Source organism: Lontra canadensis, unplaced genomic scaffold, assembly GCF_010015895.1.
Source record: "Lontra canadensis isolate GAN:19392208 unplaced genomic scaffold, GSC_riverotter_1.0 scaffold9, whole genome shotgun sequence".
Lineage (NCBI taxonomy): Eukaryota > Metazoa > Chordata > Mammalia > Carnivora > Mustelidae > Lontra > Lontra canadensis.
Genome location: NW_022631003.1, coordinates 6,561,478 through 6,587,227, shown reverse-complemented (window position 1 = coordinate 6,587,227; position 25,750 = coordinate 6,561,478). Strand labels below are relative to the sequence as shown.

General features: G+C 38.3%; 2 protein-coding genes across 7 annotated transcripts in view; both read right to left on the bottom strand.

The window, feature by feature from the left end:
• Positions 1–354: 354 nt before the first annotated feature.
• Positions 355–2,305, bottom strand: PHLDA1 (pleckstrin homology like domain family A member 1). Its single transcript, XM_032854746.1, has 2 exons — positions 1,053–2,305; positions 355–589 (listed from the first exon to the last, which is right to left on the bottom strand). Exon 1 carries the CDS (start codon positions 2,249–2,251, stop codon positions 1,079–1,081), a length of 1,173 nt encoding a protein of 390 aa, XP_032710637.1. The 5' UTR covers positions 2,252–2,305; the 3' UTR covers positions 355–589; positions 1,053–1,078.
• Positions 2,306–16,757: 14,452 nt separating this feature from the next.
• The window catches only part of NAP1L1 (nucleosome assembly protein 1 like 1), a 32,969-nt gene continuing 23,976 nt past the window's right edge, over positions 16,758–25,750 (bottom strand). For 3 of the 6 annotated variants that reach the window (XM_032854739.1, XM_032854743.1, XM_032854745.1), the window contains 8 exons: positions 24,546–24,617; positions 23,592–23,731; positions 22,798–22,943; positions 22,683–22,702; positions 20,445–20,567; positions 19,685–19,714; positions 19,122–19,172; positions 16,956–17,663 (listed from right to left, as the gene is read on the bottom strand). In XM_032854739.1, coding sequence (XP_032710630.1) covers positions 17,628–17,663; positions 19,122–19,172; positions 19,685–19,714; positions 20,445–20,567; positions 22,683–22,702; positions 22,798–22,943; positions 23,592–23,731; positions 24,546–24,617 — 618 coding nt within the window. In that variant the 3' untranslated portion in view covers positions 16,956–17,627. Of the gene's footprint in view, positions 16,889–16,955; positions 17,664–19,121; positions 19,173–19,231; positions 19,450–19,684; positions 19,715–20,444; positions 20,568–22,682; positions 22,703–22,797; positions 22,944–23,591; positions 23,732–24,545; positions 24,618–25,750 lie in introns of those variants that run through there. The other 3 variants (XM_032854741.1, XM_032854742.1, XM_032854744.1) reach the window with 3 other exon arrangements.

The window sequence follows — 25,750 nt, the reverse complement described above, 5'->3', positions numbered from 1 at the left end:
TTTTTTAAACTTCTACTCTACAGAAAATATATGCCTAAGGAAAAAAAAAATCTCAAAAAAGGTAATATCACAGAGTTTAATTTGAACCACCTGGCATAACAATGAAAGTGTCAGACCTTCTGCAAATGCCCTAGGAATAATGAATGAATTCTTAATGTTTTCCCCTCCACCGCCCTTCTACATTTTTTTCTTTTCCAAGATTAGAATTTACTAGGGAATAAGTTTTTAAAAATAAACTTTCTTTTTTGGAAAATGGCCTACATTCAGAAATGTCTTAAAACAAGCATTTAAAAAAACTAATAAATAATCATAAATCAAAATACATTAAAATAAAATTACAGTACATCATGGTAAGGTCCACCATACTGGAAGATCCTTTCAAAGGTTCATAAATAAAGCCTTCTGGACTGAAGCCGTTTCCTGCATCATGATGAAGAGTATGCAGAAAACTAAGAGGAGAGGAATCTCAAGTTATCAGCAGGGTGATGTCCAAACTACTTGATCTGGTGCGGGGCGGGGAGACTTTTGTTTTCGATTCAAGTGAAGACAATAGAAAGGTGCTCGTCCCACTTCCTCAAGTCCTCAAAACCTGGAAAGAAATGACAGGCAATTAAGTCATTGGCTCAGAATCCTCCAAAACCCAGCTCTCTTCGGGCCAGTCCGGCGGACAAAGCGAGCTCAGAAAGACACCGGGGTCGCTCCCTCGAGTGTCCAGACATACTCGAGCGGCGCTGGTGACACTGACAGAGCCAGTGGCGTCGCTGGGAAGTGCACAACCGGACCCGCGCGGGCCAGGGTGGGCGGGAGACGGTCCGAGAGGCCTCTCAGCCTAACCCGAGTTCCCCCATCCTCCACTCTATGCCCGGCCTCTCCTAACTCCAGCTTGCTACCCTTCTTTCTACATCTCCAGAAACTTGTAATAACTTCTCATTTTCCCCTCCAAGCACCAATCCGTGAATTAGGCTTCCTACTCCTCCTCCTTTCCGCGAGACCTACTCCTGAGACCTACTCCTCGGAAAAGCCCGTAGTAGCCCCAGTTGCCGGGACCTTACCTTGTCTGGCCCGGGTGCTGCCCCCTTCAGGCAGAGTTGGAAGTGCTGCGGAGAAGCCGGTGGCCGTGCGGCTGCGAGAGCGGCTGTTGGTGCGAGTGCGGTAGTTGTTGTGGGTGCGGGTGCGCGTGTGGGTGCGGATGCGGATGCGGACACGGGTGGAGCTGCTGAGGCTGAGGCTGGGGCTGACGCTGGGGCTGAGGCTGGGGCTGGGGCTGGGGCTTGGGATGGGGCTGCGGCTGAGACTGTGACTGGGGCTGAGGCTGGGGTTGGGGTTGGGGTTGAAGCTGCGGCTGCGGGGGCTGCTGCTGAACCAGGTGCTGCTGCTTCTGCCGCGTGGACTTGACCGCCAGGATAGCCTGACGGTTCTTGTACTGCACCATCTGCAGCGTGATCTCGGCGTTCCAGCCCTGGTCCTGCGGGCACCGAAAGTCGATCTCCTTGCCCTCGGCCATCACCACAGTGAAGTACATATACTTGCCCTTGCGCTCCACGCAGTCCACGGTCTTCATGTTGGAAAAGTGCAATTCCTTGAGCTTGACTGGCGGCTCGAGGCTGGCCACGGACGGCCCTCCCGGTTGGGACGGTTCGGCCGGCCCCTGCCCAGGCTGTTGCTGCTGCTGCTGGTGTTGCAGCTGCTTGGGCGGGATAAGCAGCAGCCCCTCCTCGGTGAGGATGCAGCACTTTTTCTTCCAGAGCTGCAGCAACCCGTCGCTGCGCTTCTCCAACACACCCTCCTTCAGCGCTTTGCAGCCACTGCTCTCCAACATCCTCCCGGCATAGGGAGGAGCGCCGCTCGGCTCGGCCTCTCCACTTCCAGCCGCCCGAGCCGGGGGCAGCAGCAGCAGCCGCGCGCCGTCCTCGCCCCAGCGGCTCCCGCGGCCGCCCGCCCGGAGCGCGCAGAGGAGGCTAACACGCAGGAAGCAGAGCGGCGGTGGCGGAGGCGGCGGCTCAGGGTCCCGGCAAGCCGGCAGCCGCGTCCTGATGCGCCACAAGGTCCCGGAGCTGCGAACCTCCGGGCCTCTGCCGTCCTCTTGCGAGCGCTCACCGAAGGGCACTGGCCGGGCCCCCTCACGGCGCTTTTGAATGAGCCATCTCCCCCACCCCCGAGTGACACCCAGCGGAAAAGGCGGCTCTTGGCGCCCGCACCGCGGGGGAAAGCCCAGCTCGGAAAGGCGCTCTGCCGCCGGCGCACGCCTCATTAACTTGGGGCCTTTCCAAAGCCGGCCGCGTCCACGCCCCCCCGCATGCCTTGCTCCGCCTCTCGCCGCCCACTCGCTTCCGCGCTCCTTCCAGGCTCTGGCTGCGGGGATCCGAGCCCCGGAAACTCCTCTCCTCCGCCTGGGGCGACAGCCGAGGGCGCCCCAGCTGCCCGGCGACAAATGCCGACGTCCAGAGGGCGCCGAGAGGCCATCCTGTCGTCCCGCCTATCCCCGGCCAGTGGGGCTAACAGCTTCAGAAGATGAGGAAGGGGGGCTGCCAGGCAGTACCTGGAAAGCCAAGCTATCTCGCTGCCCTCGGGAAGCAGCCCCGGGGATTCGCGATGAGCTCCGAGACCCTATGTAAACATCCCAGGGCACAAAGGCCGAGAGGATACGGTGTCTTTACACTCGGGTTTGCTTCCAGGCATTAGCTCTTCTTGGAGCGGAGGGCGATTGTTAAATCAGGGCAATAGCGCTACCGTCTGTCCCGTCTGGAAGGGCTAGAAGAGAAGGGTGACCCATCCGCACAGACTGCAACAGTAAATCAACTGCACTTACAGATCCCAGGAATGTCCAGTGAGATACCTCACACTTTAAGGAACAGCTTAGCGCTCCAAACAGCCGACTGGGCTCCGCGGGTCTCGCTCTCTTTGGAAGCGCCTAACGGGCCAGATCGGTTTTGTAATCTCTTGCATCTGGGGAAGGTAATGCTGTACTCGCCCCTAGCTCCCTCCTACTACTCTCGCATCTTAAAAAATTCTGTATTCTAGCAAACAAGAGGGAATAAAGAGCACTAATCGAAACCAAACCTGTTGGTGGGGAAATTCATCCATTAAGTAAAGAGACCCCCGAGGGTGTACCCACCCTGAGGATATGAAGAAACACACTAAGAAGAAATAAATCAGAGCTGGCCAAAGAAGAAAGACTGCTTCTTGTGCCCAAGAAAGGAGGGAGGACTTCCTATGGCTGAAACAAAGAATTCAGGCGAAGAAATGAGCGATGAGGCAGGGGAGCAAGAGTCATATCCTATGTGTCACGCTGAAAAATTCAAACTGAACGCCAAGGTAACTGAAAACACAGAACTTTTAAACACAGGAGGGTCCTGAATGTCAGTATAAGAAACATCTTAGCAAATGATCCAATTCCAGCACAGTCCTGAGTCCGCCTGAATTGCACTTGGCAGATTCTCAGAGCCTTCAATTCTTAATGGATTAGCAGTCTTTTATGGAGAAAGGCAACTACTAAAATTGGATAAAAATTTCTAGTAAATTGGATTTTTTAAAATGAACAATTCTGTATACCAGTAACAACAGTGCACCTAACATCAGTTCTTTCCCTGCCTTCATGGGACAAGTGAGCATTCCAGAGAATTTCTACATGACCAGCTGTTCATCTTTTTAACAGAATGCCATTCTTCAGCTCATGTGGAAAGGAGTATGCAACTCAGAATCTGAGGGCAGGTGTAGTTGATAAGGACATTCCATGTGGAAAAATGATACAATACAAACTTGACTGGGCAAAAAAACTATGCAAGCCATCTTCTTAAGAGAAAATGTTTGGTTATTTAACATTCTGCAGTTAATCAACATGCAGCAGATTCATTCTAAATTACTTCAAAATGTCTGAAAACCAGCACGATTTTCAAAAGCACTCACTTTGTAACTGGATACTTTACCACTCCATTTCCAGCTGAATATTTCACTATGATTTAGTGACTTTGTGAGCCGCTCAGAAGTCAGTCTACAATGTGCCTTCCTTGACCACGGTGCATCGATTGTGCATCGATGTGCATTGTGCATCGATGACCACGGAGATCTCAGGTGTGTAGGAACCTTGTAGTTGAGGGACAACTTTGCTCTTACTTCAACAGTCACATCCAATTCACAAAAATGGCCATGTTAGCCATGTTTTAAAAAGACAATGACACAAACTCACAAAAAAATTACAGGAAATTAACTATTCTGCCCAAAATGTCACAACCCTACACAAGATCACTTTCAAGTTACTAACGTTTCAAAAGCAAACTAATGAAATCACTGCTTTAGTAAACCCGTTTGAAAATGCAGATTCAAATTGCATATTACATCTATTATCATGTTGTGTATCAGCAGCATCTGACAGTTGATTAGCTTCCCCTCTTGGATACAGTTCTTCACTTGGCTTCAAGGACATAGCCCTTAATTTTCCTTCTACCACCCCAATCATGGTCAGTGTCCTCTGCAGTTTTCTCCTCTTCCCCTTTTAGTATCAGAATGCCCCAGAGCACAGTCCTCGGTTCTCCTCTTTATCTATACTCATTTGTTGGTCTCATCCACTCTCATTTTTAGGAAAGGGCCAGAGAGTCCCCAATTTATATCCAACTGCTTGTTGACAAAGAATGAAAGAAAGGCTGTATTAACATGCCAGGCAAGAGAACACATACTGGTGAAGATATTCAGAATAGCTCACTAGAGGGAAGAGTCTAAGGGGATTTTAGGCTGTGGAAAACAGGGTTTCTAGAGCTTTTGCTAATAAAAAATTTAAAAATACTGCTCTGGATAGGATGGAGTCCCTGGATGGAACTGGTTCAATAAGGATCTGTAGTTAAAGCCATGTTTTTTGCTTTTTTGTTTTCAGTATTTTGTTTAATAGCCTTCAGTTTTGTTATATTCAGGCCAAGTTTACTTTAAGTTGAAAATTTTTTTACTCTTCTCTACGGTACTATTTGGATATCTAATAAAGAACTTAAATAGTACATGCTCCCAAATATTTCTTCACCCTGATCTGCTCTACCTGCACCCCCTTCTCAGTTGATGGCAATTCCACCTGCAGGCCAGGCCAAAAACCTTGGAGCAGTATAGCCCTTAAAACAAGAGGCCCTTATCCAGAGCCTTGAGCTTTTGAAGAGTAAAATGACATGCCTATCTTGAGTTCATACTCATTCTAGACCAACTCCAGGTACTCAGGATTCCAAATACCCTGCCTAAATGGGCTCAACTGTTCAAAAAGTGGATTACATCATCAGTGTATGGACTAGTGTATAAAGGCGGTGGACAGATTTTGAACATGCAAGCTAGGATATCCATACAGATGGGGGGCAGGAGGTCCCCCCTTCCCATACAATTCAGAGACAGGGATAGGAAGAGAAGGGCAGGCTGAGGATCAGCTCTCCTCACAAGTAATGTTCTGGTACTGGACTTTAAATCTGGCTTTTCAGGTGTATTTATCAAGACAGGTACACTGAACATATTTCTATTTAGCAAAGCCTTTGAATATTTAACATTTCTGTCTCCATTGCATTCTTGCCCCAGGACTGCAAATACTTAGAAGCATACCTGCCTTGTAGTATATCCTTTACTCCTTTCTCTTGATACTCAATCCACAAATTGAGGAAATTCCATCAGTTATGTCTTCAAACTACATATTCTATTTTTCCTATTCTTTCATTACCACACTGATCTAAATTACCATCAACTCTCCCATGAATTATTGCAATGGAATCTTTCCTACCTTGCCTAATTCTACCCTAGTTTTGTAATCTATTTTCAATACAGCAGTCAGGATCTTCCCCTTTCTCCAAGTCTGCTCAAATGTCATCTCAATGAGGCCTATCCTAATCACTCTAAAATTGCAACCACCCCCTTCCCTTTAACTTTCCCCATAGTATGTATTATCTCCTAGCATCTACTGAATAATTTATTATGCCTGTTGTTTTTTTTCCTCTTCAAGAGGGAGGGCAAGGACCATTGTTTTTATGGGTCCCAATCACCTTGTATAATTCTTGGCACATAGTAGGAGCTAAATTTATGTAGAGATTTAAAACTGAATCAGAAGCCCCTATCTGCCATAAAAACAAAATCAATGTGTTCAAAGGCTTCTGACAGATTTTTCATAATGCATGCTTTCAAAAATTTTCAAAATATGAGACTTTATAAAAACTCTCCAAACTTGTCATACCGATATATATTTGGTATAATCTTTTAAAATGAATACTACACATGCTAGATCTCTCTCTAGATCTTAAATCCTGTATCCTATAGATCTAAATGAAAGCTATAAAGTTTTCTGAGCAACATGCAATTTAATATTGAGAGGCATTTATACAAACTGTCATCCTATTGGTTTCTAGTTCAGAGTAATCAAAGGAATGGAGAAACAATAATGGAACAGAGCTGATAGCAGTTTCTCCTACTTGGCAAATATCCAAAGACTTGTTTAAAAAGTTCAATAATCAATACTGGCTTAAAGACATTTGTCTTAACAGAACTTGGTAACTGAACTGTTTAAATTACAATGTGACTAAATTACAATGTGACTACAAGCTTATACAACCTATGAACTTCTGAATCTGCAATTCAAAGCAGACACTCACAGCAATGTATTATTAAGGACTGGGATACAGCAAGGTTCAAATATATTTCAAAAAAATAGCTAAAATCCCAGTGACCTATGAAATGTTTGGTCACTCTCACCAGGAGAGTAGTCTGCAACTTAGCCATTTTAGCCATTCAGCTCATTTTAAAATACTATTCCGCAGAAAAACCTTATGAAGATTCTAATCTCCAAAATGCCTAGCTGAAAAGCTTAAATACTAACTTAGTTAGATACAGAACTATCCAGACTTCTTAGGTTCATCTGCCTAACCGCCTTTTTCACTTCACTAGTTGGTGAAGGGATGCCTCCTAGTGATCAACTTGTATAATACAGCTTAGAGCAAGTCAGAATAGTATGTGGGCTGTTTGCTACTCTCTATACTCAATTCATGGGTTAAAACTATTATAACCCATTTGTGGTTCAAGCACTGCCAATCATCTATCTTTGTCCTTTCTGCCAACAGCCAAATTCAGGTTGTTGGTTTTTTTCTCACCTACTCTTCTAATAGGCTAACCACTTGAATCTATACCATTCCATACGTTCCACTGCTGCCAACTCTATTTCTAGAACGATACAAAACTTTATTACCTCTCACTGTACAGAACATTCCAACTCCTTATCCTGGCATGCAAAACCCTCCTCAGATAAGTACCACTGGCCTTTACAATTTACTCTCCTTTCACTCAACCTTCCATTAGCTCCAGTCACTTACTTGTGCACTTTTCTTTACAGAGTCTTTTCCTACCTTATCAAAACGTTTGTTCTCCAAAGTCCTATTCAAATACCACAGCTTAGCTTTCTTTTGGCTGAGCGGATTTCTTCCTGATCATATCCCACTACTAATGTGATCACTAGTTAACATCTTAGATGAATGTTTTTATCATACTTAGTAGCACAGTGGATCATCCTAGAGGTTGGTGATGGTGCTAACAGCACTTAAGAAGTCTAAATGTTCTGGCTGAAAATTTACTATTCAAAACAGAGAAGGCAGGCTGAAGACACTTTACTGAAGATGTCCAGCAAGTAACTGAGTTCAGGAGCATTAAGGTAATACTAGCTATGAAGTGACAAATTAAAATATGAATGGGGTCTAGTTCTCTTCTTTTCATCCTAAATCCAGAATGCAGGAGATACATTTGAGCAGAGGAAGGATACATTGAGCCCAATGAAGGTAGTTTAAGAGGGTATGAGAAACTTGCTTGGGTGCTGTAAACAGGCTCAAGGAACTGCTACTATTTCAAAGTATTGATACTCTAGAAGCCTTTGGGGTGGTAGTAGAGAAGCATCAGGTACTCCAGTGACTGACAGGGGGAGAACACCTGAACCTATTTGAAATTTGAGTGTTGCCCTGGCTGAAGAACATCCTCTGCCCCCCTTTAAGAGCCCATGAGCACTTAATATCCTTTCCTGAGTCCACTTCTCAAACTAGGTAAATGCTCCAGTTGTTCACAATTCAAATGTGATAGCCACTTAAGCAATCTCTTCATTTAAGGGACTAGACTGCAAGGATAGAATCTCCCTTTCAGTGTTCTATCACAACATAGTACATAGTCTTGAAAGGATACAGACTTCAATTTGTTATTATTTGCTAAAAAAAAAATTCAGCAAATGAGCAAAGGCCTTTGCTAGGCATTAGAGGAAAACAGAAGCAGTACAGATAATGCTTTCCAAAAATACAAGGATGAAGGAAAACAGATGGAATGATATAAACTTGCTTGAGTGCTGTAAATGGCAAGGTTACTTTATAAGAGGAATTCAGGCTATAGGCCAACAACTGGAGGGCAGAGGTTGTGTCACAGAAGACAAGACTGACAGCATAATGGATGCAAGACAGAAGAGTGAAAGGGACAAAATGAAAGAACTCTATGGGATAGCCAGGCCCAAAAAGGTGGAGAGATACTTTTACCAAAGATAGAACCCAGGAAATTTTTTTTTTTTAAGATTTTATTTATTTGACAGACAGAGATCACCAGTAGGCAGAGAGGCAGGCAGAGAAAGAGGTGGAGGCAGGCTCCCTGCTGAGCAGAAAGCCCGATGCAGGGCTCGATCCCAGGACCCTGGGATCATGACCTGAGCTGAAGGCAGAGGCTTAACCCACTGAGCCACCCAGGTGCCCCTCCAGAAATCTTTTTATGGCAAGCTTCAACACTGCCAGTAAACTTACTAGGAAAATCAAATCTCACATTAAAGGGAACAAATTTGCCACACAACTCCTAACTACAAACTACCTGATTCAAGTAAACCAAGTGAGTAACAATGACTATCTCTGCACAGGTCAGAAACTAGGACATTCAGCAGTTATTGCTTCTAATAAGATCCCATTTACACTTTCAGTCATTGTTTCAACCTCATCTGTGTACTCACAGTTTCCAAGGAAACCATCATGCACAATGAAGTGAAAAGCCTCAGATGAAGTGAAGGACTCTGGTCAGCATGCAATTCTTTGGGCTATATTCCTAAATCTTACTGGGGCCTGTTTACCTATTTCTGAAATGTAGTTATTTGCCTCTTATGTTCCAGGATATCCTTCATCAAACCATCTTTTTCTAAACCTGAAGATCCTCAGCATATGTGACCAATGTGACAGTCATCTTAACCTCCCTCCTCCCAAATTCAGCTTCAGCTCTAGATGTCCAGGTCTACCCTATTCACCAGTCTCCCTTTGGTGTTGTTACCAGGAATCACAAGCTCTTCTTTCAACGGGACTGGATGCCAAGAGTCTTTTGCCTCCTTCAGTCCCACTGCTGCCTAAAAACCTGAACATGATGGGTAAGAGCTTGCAGCAGCCATTTCAGCCATTAAAGCAATTTAAAAAATAAAGTAAGATAAACTAGGAAAAGGAAAGGGGGAGGGGAAAGGGCGGAGAGAGAGGAGAGGAGAGACGGAAGCCATCCATATGCCATGGACAGCAAAGCAAAAGCCTTTGAGAACTACGAAGCTCCCAAACCAGCCCCAGAGTCTAATTTACACCTAGAAGAAAACGCCTTTCAACCCACATTACATTTGGTTTGTTTGGCCAACATGTGTATACAAACCAGGCATGGCGGAGGGGACAGCGTATGTTTAAAACTGATCCAGATAAACTCTTATGTACTCTAAAGTATTTGATATTCTGAAATCCCTAGCTTTATGAAAGTGCCTATTTAACCACTAGTGCACACAGGAATATCCGTAAGAAGCCAGTGAAAACTTCTCTTAGAGTGGGTAGGAGCATAGGCTAAGGCCAAACAAGTGGACATCACACCAGCTACAACACAGACCAATGGTGAGGACGTGTTACTCAACTTCTATTTTACGTATACAGAGAGAGTAATTACCATCCTCAAGTATAAAGATTAAATAAAGCATTATTTCTATTATCTTAAATGAGTACACATTTGGATCTTTCAAAAATGATTAAGATCTATAATGCTATAAAAGCAAAATCCCACCTAGTTTAAAATAGAAATAGTATATGAATATATTTCCCTGAACTCCTCAAAATATATCTAATTTTTAAAACCAAATCTAGGGGCGCCTGAGTGGCTCAGTGGGTTAAAGCCTCTGCCTTCGGCTCAGGTCATGATCTCAGGGTCCTGGGATGGAGCCATGCGTGGGGCTCTCTGCTCAGCAGGGAGCCTGCTTCCGCCCCCACCCCCCGACTGCCTCTCTGCCTACTTGTGATCTCTCTCCATCAAATGAAGAAATAAAATCTTTTAAAAAATAAAAAATAAAAAATAAAAAAAAATAAAACCAAATCTATACTTATCATTTAAGGTTCTTTTACTAATCAATCTTGACATTTTTATGATTAACAGTGAGCTACTTATGTGTACACTTAGGAGTCTCAATTGTCCAGAAGACAAATGATAAAAGATTCTAATATGATAGGGTAAATCATTCTTTTCTTTCTTCATTAATAGGCATGCAATACACAATTTAAAACCTTTTTTTCTGGTCATTTTGAGAAACTATTGTAGCCAACTATTTTCATAAAAATAAAGAAATTGTGGCCATTATAAGATTTCAGTTTCTCCATTCAGAATCTTATTATACCTCTAGGAAGATGTAGTCCCCTTCTGTTTAAACCTGGGTGGGCTTTGACTGACTATAATCAATAAAGTAAGCGAGGACTTCCCAGATTACATCATGAAAGGGATACAACTTTTACCTCTTGGAACTCAGCAATGCTACTGTAAGGCAGTATCTAGGTAGAAATCTGGCTACATCCCACCTAAGGTCTCATCCAACATCAACCACCTGTGCATGAAAAGCCTTCAGATAATTCCAGTCCCTGCCCTTGAAAAGCTACCCCCTAACAATGCTCAGTACAGCAGAAATGAACCAAGCAGAGTCAACAATATAAATCTTGTCAGTGTTTTTTGAGAGTGGTTGTTATTCAGTACTAGGTAACTACAACTGTTGATACTTTCCATCTCACAGAAACACTGAATTTACAGAATATACACAAACCTAGCATTATTTTACCATTTTTCTCAATATTAAGCCAAGCAGTGTGTAGTTATCTGACAACTACGAAGGACCTTAGGCTATCCTGGTTGACTGAGATTGAACTAATGAGAATCCATCATTTACCTTGCTACAAGACTCTGTAAGAATGTTTTGGTACAATGCAAAGAGTCCAGATAAATACTAATTCATCTACACATATGAAAGTTTGCTGTACAACTACCATCTTCCAGGCCCAGCGTTAAGATAGGAAATCCAACAGTAAGCATGCATCCCTAAACTACCTCTTAAACCGGAAGAACCAGTTCAGAACTGAAGGTAGAGGTATTAAATAAAACCGAAGAGTAGGTATTAAATCAAAGAAAAAGAGACTCTATGTTGAGTAAGACATGTACAGAAGGCTAGTGGGAGCAAAAAATTGAAAGAAAAAAGCAGCCAAGCAGCTGAAACTGCAAATGCAGGTTAAACAGGCTGCGTTGTGGACATGGGTTGCTCTAAAGGTTGTAGGCCCACTCACCAAGCCAACTGAACAGAGATCAGATCCAGCTTCTAGTTTTGAAATTCACATCAACTTGCCTAATCCAAGTCTAAAACAGCATCTTAGCGGTGCCTGGGTGGCTCAGTGGGTTGAGCCTCTGCCTTCAGCTCAGGTCATGGTCTCAGGGTCTTGAGATGGAGCCCCGCAGATTGGGCTCTCTGCTTGCAGGGAACCTGCTCCCCCGCCCCCTGCCTGCCTCTCTGCTTGTGATCTCTGTCAAATAGATAAAATCTTTAAAAATAAAATAAAATAGCATTCTTATTTCAGGCATGTATCTCATTGTCCACCTCTAGATTACCTGTCACAATGTCCAGAGCTCCAGGTAGATGTTAGGGATGTTGAAGATAGGCGGATAACTTGGGTGTTCTGGAGCATTAATATCCAAATACTATCAGACTTAGTTTTACTCTAGATTATTTCTGGATATGAGCCAAGGCCCAAAAATTAGCATATGAAAACATGCTAATTTGAACATAGGTGAGATTTTTTTGAAACTAGCGGACTTTAGAGAACTAATTATTTTCTAATTTTACATAAAAAACTTTCAAAATGGGGGAACAGGTTTATATTTCTCATCCAGTTTTCGTCTGCTCTTTTGTATGCCAAGTAGAGCACCTCTTAGCCAAGAGCCATTTTGCCTTTAGAAACACAACAAAACCCCAACTAGTTCTAAAATTAACTGCCAAAATCAATTTAAGATGTGATTCCAACTACAAGTTCTAGATTTTCTTATATTTGGGAAGCACATTTACTAAATGCTCATATGGTTCTAAGTCCTAGACACATTAATGTATTCTCATTAATGTTCACCACAATCTTCACAAAACTATGAGGCTGAATGAACAGTGATAGATGAACCCCAAAGCCTGTATTTAACCATTCTACCTCCACCAACCCATATATTAACTATTTTACTCCCACATTAATTTAAAAAATGATAGGTCATCCCTTGTTTAGGGGCTATACAGCCTTAATCTAAAATTAGATCTTTTCCATTTTTATTCATGTTTTTTATTCCTATACAGCAACCTCACCCACAATTCTCATTCCTGAGTCCACCTATTTGATGAAAGTAGTCACAAGTACAGACTGGAGAATGGCTAGGGAAAAAATCCTGTGTTGGATTAACTCTGAAGCATTCAGTGTGTATTGTTTTTAATCCATTTTCACTGGTCCAAACAAATCTGCCTGCACATTTAACATTACTTGTACTGTGATTCTGTAAGAATGTCTTCATAATTAGAGGAAAAACAGCATTTAGAGGGTAAAAGGGTATGATGCCTGCAACTGTCTTTTAGAAAAAATGCATGTATGCTTAAGAATATAGGGCTATGTAGCAAAATCAATAAATGGTGAGAGAAGAACACGCAAGAATTCTTTCAACTGTTATTTTCAGAATTAGAGTTATACTATCTTTCATGTCCTAGTTTTAAAACTGCCTTCATGGAAGGGTCATCCTCACTTGAAATACTCTCAAGAGGTGGTTTTTAGCGTTTTAAACCCTTTAAAAGGACTTCTATGACTTAGTCTTCCATGGCTTGGCCCTTTCTATCTCCAACCAGTCTTTCAACACCTCGAATGTACCCCAGACTGTCCTCCTTCAGGACTTTCAGTGTGTTTCCTCTACTACCTTCACTGAACTGCTCGCTCTCTGCTCAAAGGATCCATCTTTCAGTACACAATCCTACTCTTCCTTGAAATTCCAGCTAAAAGCGGTCATGTAAAGTTTTGAGTCTTCTGGTAGAAACTACTTCACCATTCCATGAAAAATTTATCATAGCCACAACAGTCTAACTTCATTACAAATATCAAAATTATGACTATGAATAGCATTAACTCTTGATATGAGGTCTGTCAACTTCTGGCACTTTTCATCACTAATCCCCAAATTCCTTCTTGGTTTTTAAGTTTAAACCACACAAGGAAATAAAAACTACTTTTATCTTAAGCAACATTTTCTCCTGAGTTTCAAAATAACAGAACTCAAAACAAGTAATTAACAGATTTACAAAAACTACAAACTCTTAATTTCTAATATGAAAATTAAGCAACTGGATTAATGACTTATTTCCTGCTGGCAGTTTATTATTTCTAAATTGTTATGCTCCATTGCTCATCTATTTTACACTTAAGAAAATTAGTCAATGCCTTAATTTTTTTAACTGAAAAACCTAAAAGTACATGATGTCAAATGGAAGAAACACAAGATACAAAGTATACTATATTTTTTGAAAATATAATTAATACATCAATTAAAAATTTCTCATGGATCAACGCTCATCCTTTAAGTAATTTCACACCCCAACAAAGATGTCTCCATTTCTCAGAAGTCACATAAATGATCCCTAATTATTCCAAGAACTTGGTTTTTTAATCCAAGTTATATTCTGATACCTAGATTTTTAAACCAGTATACAAAGTCACCACTATGAGTTAGTTAATCTCACCATTATCATTTACATTTACTTTTCAGCTATTAGACTTAGTCCTCTAAGTCACAAATTACCTAAATTATGAATACACATTTTCAAAACAAAATCCAGTTCACAATGACCAATTGTATATACACAGTGCAGATATAAAAAAAAAAAAAAAAAAAAAAAAAAAACCACACCTAAAGTAGCATAGGATTTTCTTTCCTAAGGTTCCTATTAAGAACATATCTTCTAAACTACCCATTTATTCTGTACATTTAAAATAACACTTGGCTTGACTTAGTCAAAAAACATAAAGGCTAAAGTTTTTTTAAGACTAACCCATAAAAATGTACTCAAATTATAAACCAAGCCCTGAAACCAAGCATTCAAAAAATATCTGAATATTAGTTTAGTATTTCTGTATTGTGTAAGGTTTTCACAAACAATAAAGTTTTATTTTTATTTTTAATAATGGTAATGGCCTACAACTCAGAAAAACCCACAAATTCATACTGTCTTACAAAGAGCAGTAATATGAACAGTTAATTCAGTTATCTTAGGGGCCTTATTATACACTAATCAGTATTATTAACCTATTCACATTATAATGAAGACATTTCTATCAAAGCTAATCCTTTTCAGGTTTGTTTTTATTACTTCAGCTAAAAAGGAAACAGAGGTAGAATCCCATTTTTCTAAGTATTATTCTGTAAGACAGTTCCACACAATTAAGATATTTTTATGTCACAGAAATATTAATATTGCTTCAGTGAACTAGATAAAAATTCCGAAAATTTTCATAAACTTTCAGATATCTGTGAATCTTTAATCACTAAAGAACTAAGTGATTTATGAAACTATTGTTGTTTACTTACCATATTTGACCACAAAATGACAGAAAAAAATTTTCAAAGTATTAACTTACAAAGGTGATTATATGAGATTCTGCCATTTCTAGAGAGAAAAAAATAGAACTTCTTGGTAATCTGGTGCCTGAGTTAGGGGAAACTATAAACTGAAAATGTAAAGACAAATCAAAGTGTCTCAAAAATGTCTATATTGAACTCAGAGTAAAAACCTTTCTAGTCTTCCAATAACAAACTCCATTTAACAGGGTTTGGGAGGTTGCTTTTAAAATTATACAAATTTACAGGCCATCCTAGCCTAATCACAGAATAGCCCACTCTAAACATCTCTACTCTCTGCTCTTCAAAAATATATATATAGAAATATATCCACATTTTTAAAAAAACCACCCAAAATATCACCAGTACATTTTATAAAATTAAATGCAAATTTTATTAAGGATTTCAAATTACATATTTCAAATTTCTAAAATGGAATAGAACCATTTTGGAACTGGAGAGATGGCATAGATGAACACTGCAATGCCAAATTTATTAGGAAAACAATTCCTCTGCAAACCACATCCCCTTTATGTAACAAGATGAAATAGTATCTGTCCCTTCACTTTGGCAATAGCTATTACCTAAAGGAATGGAAAAAAAAAAATAGTGGTTCTGCTGCTTAAGTTCATTAAAAATGGGATTCTATCTTTAAAATTTTTTGAGTTCAGAAAAGGCTGTGATCAAATGAGCTATGGGAACAAAAACAAGAATCAGCAAAGAATATCTAATCAAAGCAAACAAAAGCATTTTGAAAATAAAGAGGAAAAACATAAGGTGTTTTCATGGCATTTTTTTCCTACACACTACCATAACTGGTTAAGGATTTCCAGTAGTTAATTAAAATCTCAGGAGAGGAATGAATAGTACTATACAAATAACAAGATGTGTTCACATTCCAAGATCTTAATACTAAATTTTCAAAAAGGAAGCTCTATCACTTCTAAGAACAAACTTAATGTAATTTTATTAAAAGCAGGAACTCTAGGCCGCCTTCTAATTATAATCCATTTAGTCTACCCTCACCGAGTCAAAGCTTTTAAGCTCATCACAAAAAATTAACAGTAATTAGCCTGAGGTATTTTAAATGTGGCTCTATAGTCTCAAATTTAATGGCATTTCCCCCCACGAAAAATGGTCTTCTTCCTATGTTAGTCCCATGATCTCTGTAGTTTATACTACAATATGGTCATAACTAAAACACTTAAAAACAATCCTTGGACCTTTACAAAGAGTTGCTCATCTATCAGCTTCTATTAAGATAGGAGCCACACAAAGATCTGCAAGAGTGTTGTCTGACCAGATCCAGAATAGAGGTACTTAAACCTTTGTTTTCCAGTTGAATTAACAAGCTCTGGTATGAATAAAATGCTGCCTATCATACTTGTGGTACAAACAGGTCCAAATTTTTGAGCTTTTAATGAGATCAAGAAACATTTCATAAAATTTAACTTAATATGCCTTAACATATCTCTGTGAGGTAGTTAGGTAAACAGTACTACCCATTTTAATACATAGTAAACAGAAGCATGGGTAAATGACATACTCATACTTGAAAAGCGGTAAAAATTAGAATTAACCATAGAAGCTTGGGGCCTTCTCTCTAGCTCTAATCAAAGGAAATAAAAGATTAACCTTTTAATCATTCTCTTAAAAAAAACATTACATCACTTAAGATTTTGCCTTTCTTTTTTATACTTTCTTAATTAGCCGATGTAGTACCTCTCCCAAAGTTGACACACTTCTCTTCCATAATATGGCAAACTGGGTACAATGCTTAATTCAAGCTAGGCCTCAGCTTCTACCTGAATTAGTACAAAATTAAGACATTATCTTGTGAGAACTAAAATTATATTTGACATTTTTATTTTAGGCTGCAAAAACAAAAACAAGCAAACAAACAATAACAAAAAACTTGAAATAGGCTTGTCAAATGATGTAAATTCATCCTTTCCAGGGAAGCAGAAGGTGGACCCTACCATAAAGAAAAGACGCTTAGTTAATGGAAGTTAAATTTAAAAGCACAATTAAAATAATGAGGCTTAACTTCTGAAAATAGGTTTTATTCACCTGCCTACAGTAACCAATAACCACACTATGAGTTAGGTTTCTTTACTCCGTTTCCTTACCAGGTTTCTAACTATGTCACCAAAAATAAAAAACCATTAATAATCCAAGTTATCAGTTGTTGTCTTACTGGAAATTCTTAACCATATATTTGTCTCAAGAAGTTTTGTTTTTTAAATGAGGAATTGTCTAAGTCACTGTATTTCTATAACAAAGTAATGAAAAGCACAGCTAGTGCAAGCAAATGTAAACCCAATTCCACTACCAGTTGAAAAAAAATACTTTGGTTCTTCAGGAAAAAAATTAGCAAAGCAAAAAAAAAAAAGTTTCTTTTAACAGTTCTGTTCACTTTCATAGCTGTAATCTAAAATCTTTGTTACATGATAAAAATTACTCCAGAAGAACCAAACCACGTAGTAATGAATGAACATGCATGAAAGAATTTGTGAAATCAACAGATCTGGCAGAAAAACTAGAGTTAAAATGCTAAGTAGAACAAATTGGTCTTTAAAATTATCAGTTCCTTTCCTTTAAAAAAAATTACTGAGTCTACCAAGAAAATACAAAAACATAAGGCTGTAAGTAAATAATAGTTGTGTTTAGGCTATTACAGTGCAGGTTATCCTCAAGGCCACATACATCCTGCTTCACTGCTGCTTGCACTCTGCTGGGTTTTGATCCTTCTGTTAAAGGAAAACAACAAGTCAATCTATCTTTTTCTACCTGCTTCGGTTAATTTTCAACACTAGTTATCGTAATTATATCATCTCATTGTTGTACCAAAATTTTTGCCAAATTAAAGAAAAGGTATGCAAGGATGGCAAATTATGTATTCAAATATTAGCAAGTCACAAAAATGCTTAAAATAAGGCCCGTATTTTACTCTGGAATGAACTCCATAAAATAACAAACTAAACCATAATCCTCAAAAACCACCAAGCAATTTATATTAGTCATATTACCAATAATTTTTGCCTTTTTATAAATCAATTATTCAAACATACTAACACTCATACCCTTTAGAGTATTTGATTTATTAACTACCCCTCTTACCTGCTCACTACATTAAAGTATCTTCTGGATCTTTTATAGTATTTAGCAAATGAATGAATGCACTTATCAGAAACCAAAGTTTCAAATGAATCCTGATAATGTACTATGTATTCTGGGGGAAATAAAGGGCTTTACTAACCCTGATATGACAAATACTCAAGAACAACCAATTGGTTGGGAGTCTCAAAGATAAAGAGAACAGAAGTGGTGTGGAAAACCTAACAAACAGTACTGCTTCCCTATTCCCAAGCACCCAGATTATTTAAAAACCTTTGTTTATAAAGCTATCCTTTGGAGGGAAAACCTAACAACACATCCAATAAGTAATTTCAAATTCTTCGTGTGACTCAGTCAGTTGAATGCTGACTCTTAATTTCGGCTCAGGTCATGATCTCAGGGTCCTGGGATTAAGACCCGTATCCCTGCACCCCAGGTCTAACTCTGTGCTCTCAGGCAGGGAATCTGCTTGAGGATTCTTGCTGGCTTTTCTCTCTCTGTCCCTTTTCCTCTGCCCCTCCCAAACCCCACTTGCCCTCTCTCTAAAATAACTAAATAAACCTTTAAAAACTAAAATGCTTCTTAAAAAAAAATGTTTAAAAAAAAAAAAAAAAAGCCCAGGGTGCCTGGATGGCTCCGTCTGTTAAGTATCTGCCTTTGGCTCAGGTCATGATCCCGGGGTCCAGAGTTAGAGGCAGGAATCAACTCCTTGCTCAGTGGGGACTGCTTCTCCCTCTAGCTCTGCCCCAACCTCCATCTCATGCATGCTTTCTCTCTCTCAAATACAATCTAAAAAAAAAAAAAAAACCCCAAGATAATGTATATTAAAAAAAGAAAGTTAGGGTTTATTTACCTTAGACTAAGAAAAATACAAAGTCAGAACCAAAAATAAAATTTCTTAGGAAATGTGCATTCATATTTCACGTATTATTGAAATGCCAGTGGGGATTAAAGTGGACTATACGTCATCTCCAGTCAATAGGATTTATTAAAGAGTTCAATGGACAAAAATTAAGAGATACCTATTAAGAGATATCACCTCTTATTTAACCTGCTTGAATTAAATAGAAAGCAGCACTAATTTTGCTCACCTTTGAGTCATAGTCTGGATCATTTTCCTCATCTCCTTCTTCTTCCCCTTCCTATATTAAAGTTCAAAATGCATCCATGAAGTAGGTACACAGTAGGAAGAAATGGCTCATAATGTACGGAGAAATTTTAATACAAGTTACTCTATAGGTCAAAAGATTTTCATGATTACAGAGTATGGTGACAATGCAATTTAATTGAAAGCTTCTAATATGAAAAATTTCCCAACACAACTTGAGACATCCAGAGAGCTTTTATTGAAAAGATTTACTGCAGCCAACGTTGAAAAAGTTTACTGCAGCTTTTGACTTCTTCAAAGAGCTGATAACCCTGCAGTAGAACAGAATTATTTGAAATAAAAAAAATGTTCTGAGTTTTGCAATTTATTTATTGAAACCTCATACATACATTGTTTGGCTGTAGAATTCTAAAACCATATTTTTTTTCCAAAAGGTTTATATCCCATATCACAGAATAATGATTATAGCAAAGGAATACATAAGTCACTCAATTTGCTTCTCAATGTGTTAAACAGAGAATTATTTGCTCATTTGGTAAACATTACCTCATCTGCTTCTTCACCTTCTTCATCATACTAAAAAGGGAAAAAAGGATGAAGTTTGAATGAAGCTAACAAACATTTGAGAATAGCATTAGTTATAGCCATCTTATATCCACTAATATCTAAAGAGGAAAATACTTAAGCCAAGGCAATTAATTATAAATTAAATGGCTGCAGGAATCACTCAATTCAGTGCCATTATCTAAATCTGACAATTTAAAAAGTTAAAATAAAGAACACAGTACGACTGTGCATTAAGTGTGATCAGGCAACTATTACTATGAATATTACTTGCCTATATTTATTTAAACACGCAGTACAAAAAAGGCCCTAAATCTATTGGAAAGACTGACACTTAGCAATAAAGATAGCCAAAATATTTGAGGGCAGCCTAATTTTACCTTAATCATTGCTTAATACTACTTTGGATAAAAATTCTATGCTTCTAGTATTTTTAAGTAATAAAAAGCATCTTAGGTATGTTTTGGTCAAAGAGCATAATATATCTACAACAGTGACCAAACACTAGTAAAAAGTTGCACTAAGTCAAAGCAGTCTTCCTGTTAGCAGGAAAATAAAAGCTACCAAGACCCTAAGAGAACATATTTAAAACAATTCAAGAAAGTTATCTATAAGATATCAATAATTAGCCTTTGAATTATGATTTTTTTTTTTAAATTACATCTATTCATTTAACTGCTCACCAACTGTGACCATCATACCCTCACCAAATGATTTCAACGCAGGATTCAGATTCACTCACATCATCATCATCATCTTCAATAGCTTCTCCAGTAAAGTATAACACTGATCTTGGGATTATGCGCTCACGTAAAAAGTGACCAATTTCAAAGTCTGCAGCAAGGATAGCTTCAGCATCATCATCCTGTTGTTTTGTTTTGTATTTTTTTAAGGAAAAAAAAGGCACAAAATTTAGTAACTTTTATTTAATTAGGCACATGCAAAACTCTTGGGTTTAAACTCTATGAAACAACACTGAACTTCACTTTTAACTTTCTGTCATTTTAAAATTAGCTTATGTGTGTGATTAAACAATCTTCTATATATGCCTTGGGTTTACAGGGTTTTTTTTTATTTTTTAAATTTATTTTCAGCATTAACAGTATTTATTGGTTTTTTTGCACCACACCCAGTGTTCCATGCAATACATGCCCTCTCTAATACCCACCACCTGGCCTCCCATCCCCCACCCCTTCAGATACCTCAGATTGTTTTTCAGAGTCCATAGTCTCTCATGGTTCACCTCCCTTCCAATTTCCCTCAACTCCCGTCTCCTAACACCCCTTGTCCTCCATGCTATTTGTTATGCTCCACAAATAAGTGAGACCATATGATAAATGACCCTCTCTGCTTGACTTATTTCACTCAGCATAATCTCTTCCAGTCCCGTCCATGTTGCTACAAAAGTTAGGTATTTATCTTTTCTGATGGTTCATAGGGTTTTAATAAAACAAAGTTCCCAAGTAAGTGTACATACTCAGAGAAATTTGAGAAAATAAAAATAAGAACCAGTTATTGCTTTTTTTTTACTTAAAATGTTAAAATAAAAGCAACTTTGTTACATGACTAATTTTCCTTATAAATATTCACTACTGAAAACACCAAATGGAATAATACTAAGAAAGAATCTCGGGATTTAAATAACATTAGGTATATGGCACATAATGGAAGAACATGAAGGATCACTCACACTTCCTTATTATTTTATAGAAAGAGAGTACACAAGCAGTTGTATGTATAATGCCAAATTAGGAGATAGAATCCTACTTAATAAATACTAAGTCAATCTAGGATTTCTATTTAATGACAAAGCACAACACAGAAATGGTGCAGACATTACTCAAAATTCAAATAATGTCATTTAAATTCCAAACAATACCAAACAATGAGTCAAATAATGTCATTTAAATTCCAAACAATACCAAACAATGAGTAAATATTCCATGGATGTTTATTTTGACTCATCAACATAATCCACTATAATAAAGTGAAAAAAAAAAAACCACAAAAGGGAGCAGCGCACTTTGACAGAAAGACTTCTAATCACAGGTGAAGGTGTTCTAGTTGTAACTACTCAAGGCTGTTCTATTACCATACTTGACAACAGAATTAAAAAAACAAAACAAACAAACAAAAAAAACTTCAACACAAACTCCCAACCCACTCACTGACATGAAAAGAGCACAAAATTCTATCTCTATGTTCATTAAGTAGTTCTACCTAAAATTCAGGTGCTGCTTTATAGTCCCCCTGCTTTATAGTCCCCCTTTTTGTCCCACAAAAGACAGACATTTTGAACAAAGCCACTTACCACTCTTTACGAGCAGAAATACTTGCCTTTTACAGATCTGTTCTTAGCCTTAGCCAACACTATTCCAACTCAAAAGTATTCAAAATACACATACTTTCCAATTCCAAATGTATAAAACTACTCAACTATCTGAGTTAAAGTTAAAAAATCTGGCCAACAGAAGAGCAGATTCAAAACGTATGTAGCTTACACCCTGCCTGCACAGACCTGTCTGAGATTGTTTCTCCTTCCAGGCTGTACACAGGCACTACGGCAGCTCTTGGCTATATGCTCATAATACATGGCCACAATATGAAACCATGTTTCCACTGGAGTAACAAATACAGAAAGAGTTCTAACCAGAATGTGGTTAGGAGTTTTAATAAATAGATAGTAGAAATGATTTATCTAATACATCCTAGTTTCAATAAGAAAAATATCATCTTAAGAACTTGAATCCCCCCAATACTTCCAAGCCTCAAAAGAAGTCTTTAGCCTTTCAGCATTTCTCAATGAAAACACTACAGGCATTCTGAACAAAATAATTCCAGATGCATAAAGGTCTTCTCCATGCATTGCAAGCCTCAGAATGTAAAATCAGAGTAGCAACTATCCAACTTCCCACTTCTGAGAACCAGTTCTTTAATTTCATAGTGAATAATTCAACAAATTAATAATAATTTAACTTACCAGATCTCCGCTCTCAGGAACTGCAAAATTGAGAAAAGAAATTCAAATGAGTACGAAACTAAAGAAAGCTTATAACAGAACAACCATCAATACCCAAACTAAAACCACTATTTACCTTCAGGAGGGGCAAAAAAATTAAAGAAAGAGTCATTGGAAACTGTTTTGGTCACAGTACGAACTGTCCCACGTCCCTTGTGTTTCTGCTTCTTCTTAATGGTTTTCAAAGTGACATTCTTTCCTTTTTTCCAATCTATCTGGCACCTTGCAAAACAAAGGGAAGAATCTATCAGAATTACATTATACTTTAATGCTGGAAGAGCCAAGATTTATCTAATTAAATATTTTTTTTTAAAGATTGTATTATTTTATAGAAAGAAGTGAGAGAGAGAAGAGTGAGAGCACATGCAGGTGAGTAGGGGGGAAGAGCAGAAGGGGGGAAAAAAAATCACAAGCAGATTCTGGGCTGAGACATAGGGCTCGATCTCACAACCCTGGGATCATGACCTGAGCTGAAACCAAGAGTGGAAGCTTAACTGACTGAGCCACCCAAGTACCCCAAATGTTATTGTTTTAATTACAGATTTTAGAGGGAAAAATTGGCTCAAATGTTTTCAATAGCAATATAAAGAGAAATTTTTAATTCTAAACACATTTTTGCAATAAATAGACAATTAACACAAATTCATAATATAATAAATTTAAGTGTGTTCTCCTTTGAAGAAATGTCTCTAACACTATAAGCCAAGGAGAATTCTAGGAAAATAAGTGTGTTCATCTAATAAAACACTTTTCTGAAATGTTTAGAGATAAACTATGCATCAAGGACACACAAGAATTTACTAAATAATACAAATCACAAATAAAACAAAAAGACAGAATATTCTGTGGAAGTAGTAAAATTAAACTCACCCTGTACAACCCATAATTTCTGGTCCATCAAAAGAAAAGGGATCAGAATCATCTGGTTCTGACCTCATCCTGTATGTTTTTGTCAACACTTCATTTGTGAAATATTCATTGGGTTCAAAGTGAAATTCTAAGACGAAACTCTTAAAAAAAAAAAAAAAAACTAATGAAATTCCTACATCACAAATGTTAATCCATTAGTAAGTAAAATTCAATCTGTTTATTTTTATAAACATGTAAACGCTTAGGCGATAATGCCTTTCCTATTCTGGGAAAGGGTCAGATAAACCCCAAATTATGTTAAAAAAACAAGACAAGACACAAAATAAAACTGAATAAAACTTAGCTTAGCTTACAATATCTATTTATTAACATGTTTATAAAATAGTTTTATTCAGTAATAAACTGACCAAGTACTCCTTCCTCCTTCCATACCCATAAAGAGGACTTTTAATCATCTTATCCAAATTTGACAGGAACAGCCCAACTGTACTACACACGATAGAACAAACTATAGCCTGTAGTAGTTTTCCCCATTCCTCACATACTACTAATGGTTTCTGGGAGAAGCTAGTAACTGATCTTTCATCATGAAAAGTGGAAGCCCTCTAACATATTCTGTTTTATGTATTTCCCAGACACATGCCTTTCGAGACAGAGTTAAGTATTTAGGGTGCTACTATTTCTTACCTTTTTTTAATCTAGGATCAAGGAGTTCCTATATTTCAAAAACAGTTTTATATTCAGAGGGAGGAAAAGAAATAAATTCTGCATCACAATTACCAACATTTAAACCACAATTATTAACATCCTACCAACAACAGTACCAAGTACGAGTTTTAACTTCTTTCTGACCCATCTCTGGGCTTAGAATATCACCTCTTTTTGGAAAGTTCCATATGTCTACCTAAAAACGTCGAATGTTAAAAAACTGAAAATACTTTAAAGTTCTTTTACCATGGGCTGGCCAGCATCTGAGAACTTCACTTTAATATCTTTCAAGTGCTTCAAAATAGGTTCATCATGTTCCTGAAAATTAAGAAAATATGGAAATGCATATCTAACATGGCATTTTAGGATTAGTGTGCTATTACTGGACAATAAACATTTAGCTGACTGAAACATTTTTAGTGAGGCCTTATGTAACAATTATGAACCATAAGACCTATTCTCCAGATTATGGCTTATACTAAAGCTAGTTTACTTATAAGCTCTACTTACTTCTACTGGCAATAGTAGGAAAAAAGTGACTTAACAGAGAATTACATCATCATCAGACTGAATGGGCTGAAGACTAAAAAAAATTAAGTCTAACTCAGGCATGTTGGCTTTAAAAACATTTCCTTTTCCAGCTGCTTCTTGTTCCTTTCACTGTGCTAGGTCCTTTTCTACTTTTCCAAAGGAGAAATGCAATAAGCAGTCATTGTTATGAGATTTCTTTTCCATGACTTTAACTTTCAACAATTACACTATAAGGCAATAAGTACTATAATGCACAGAGTAGTGGCTCAAGAAATGCTTCTTTTTCTATTTTTTTTTTTTTTTTTAGATTGTATTTATTTATTTGACAGAGAGAATTCAAGCAGGCAGAGCAGCAGGCAGAGGGAGAGGGAGAAGCAGGTTCCCCACGAAGCAGGGGGCCCAATGCGGGACTCCATCCCAGGACCCTGGGATCGTGACCTGAGCCAAAGGCAGATGCTTAACCAACTGAGCCACCCAGGCACCCCTCAAGAAATGCTTCTAATTAGGACAGGAAAAGTTTCCCAGAGAAGGTGACATCTGTGTTGTACTCCCAGAAAAAGCGAGAACTGTAAAAGAGCTAAAGATCTTTATGTTATTCTTTTAAAATGTAAATATTCCTTGGAATATTTGTTTCAGACTGAAAAAGTCTTTTTGGGTCAGATAAAAGAAATTTTAAGTTTCCTCCCTCCAATCTCTAATACTAAGTACCTAAACAAAGAAGACAAAAGACTATGACAAAACACAGCTCAATGATAAACAGCTGTCAAAGGGACCACTTCATTATCTAATTTCTGAAACTGAATTATAATTTATTTATTAATCAAAAATGTCATTTTCCTTCTACAGGTAACAGAGGTTTCAAAAGACAGCAATCATTCTACAGAGGTCAACAATGGAGAGACTAGTCATCACAGCCATTT

Excerpts from the sequence above, each read along its gene's own strand:
- PHLDA1 (XM_032854746.1), bottom strand. The coding sequence starts at position 2,251 with ATGAGGCGTGCGCCGGCGGCAGAGCGCCTTTCCGAGCTGGGCTTTCCC.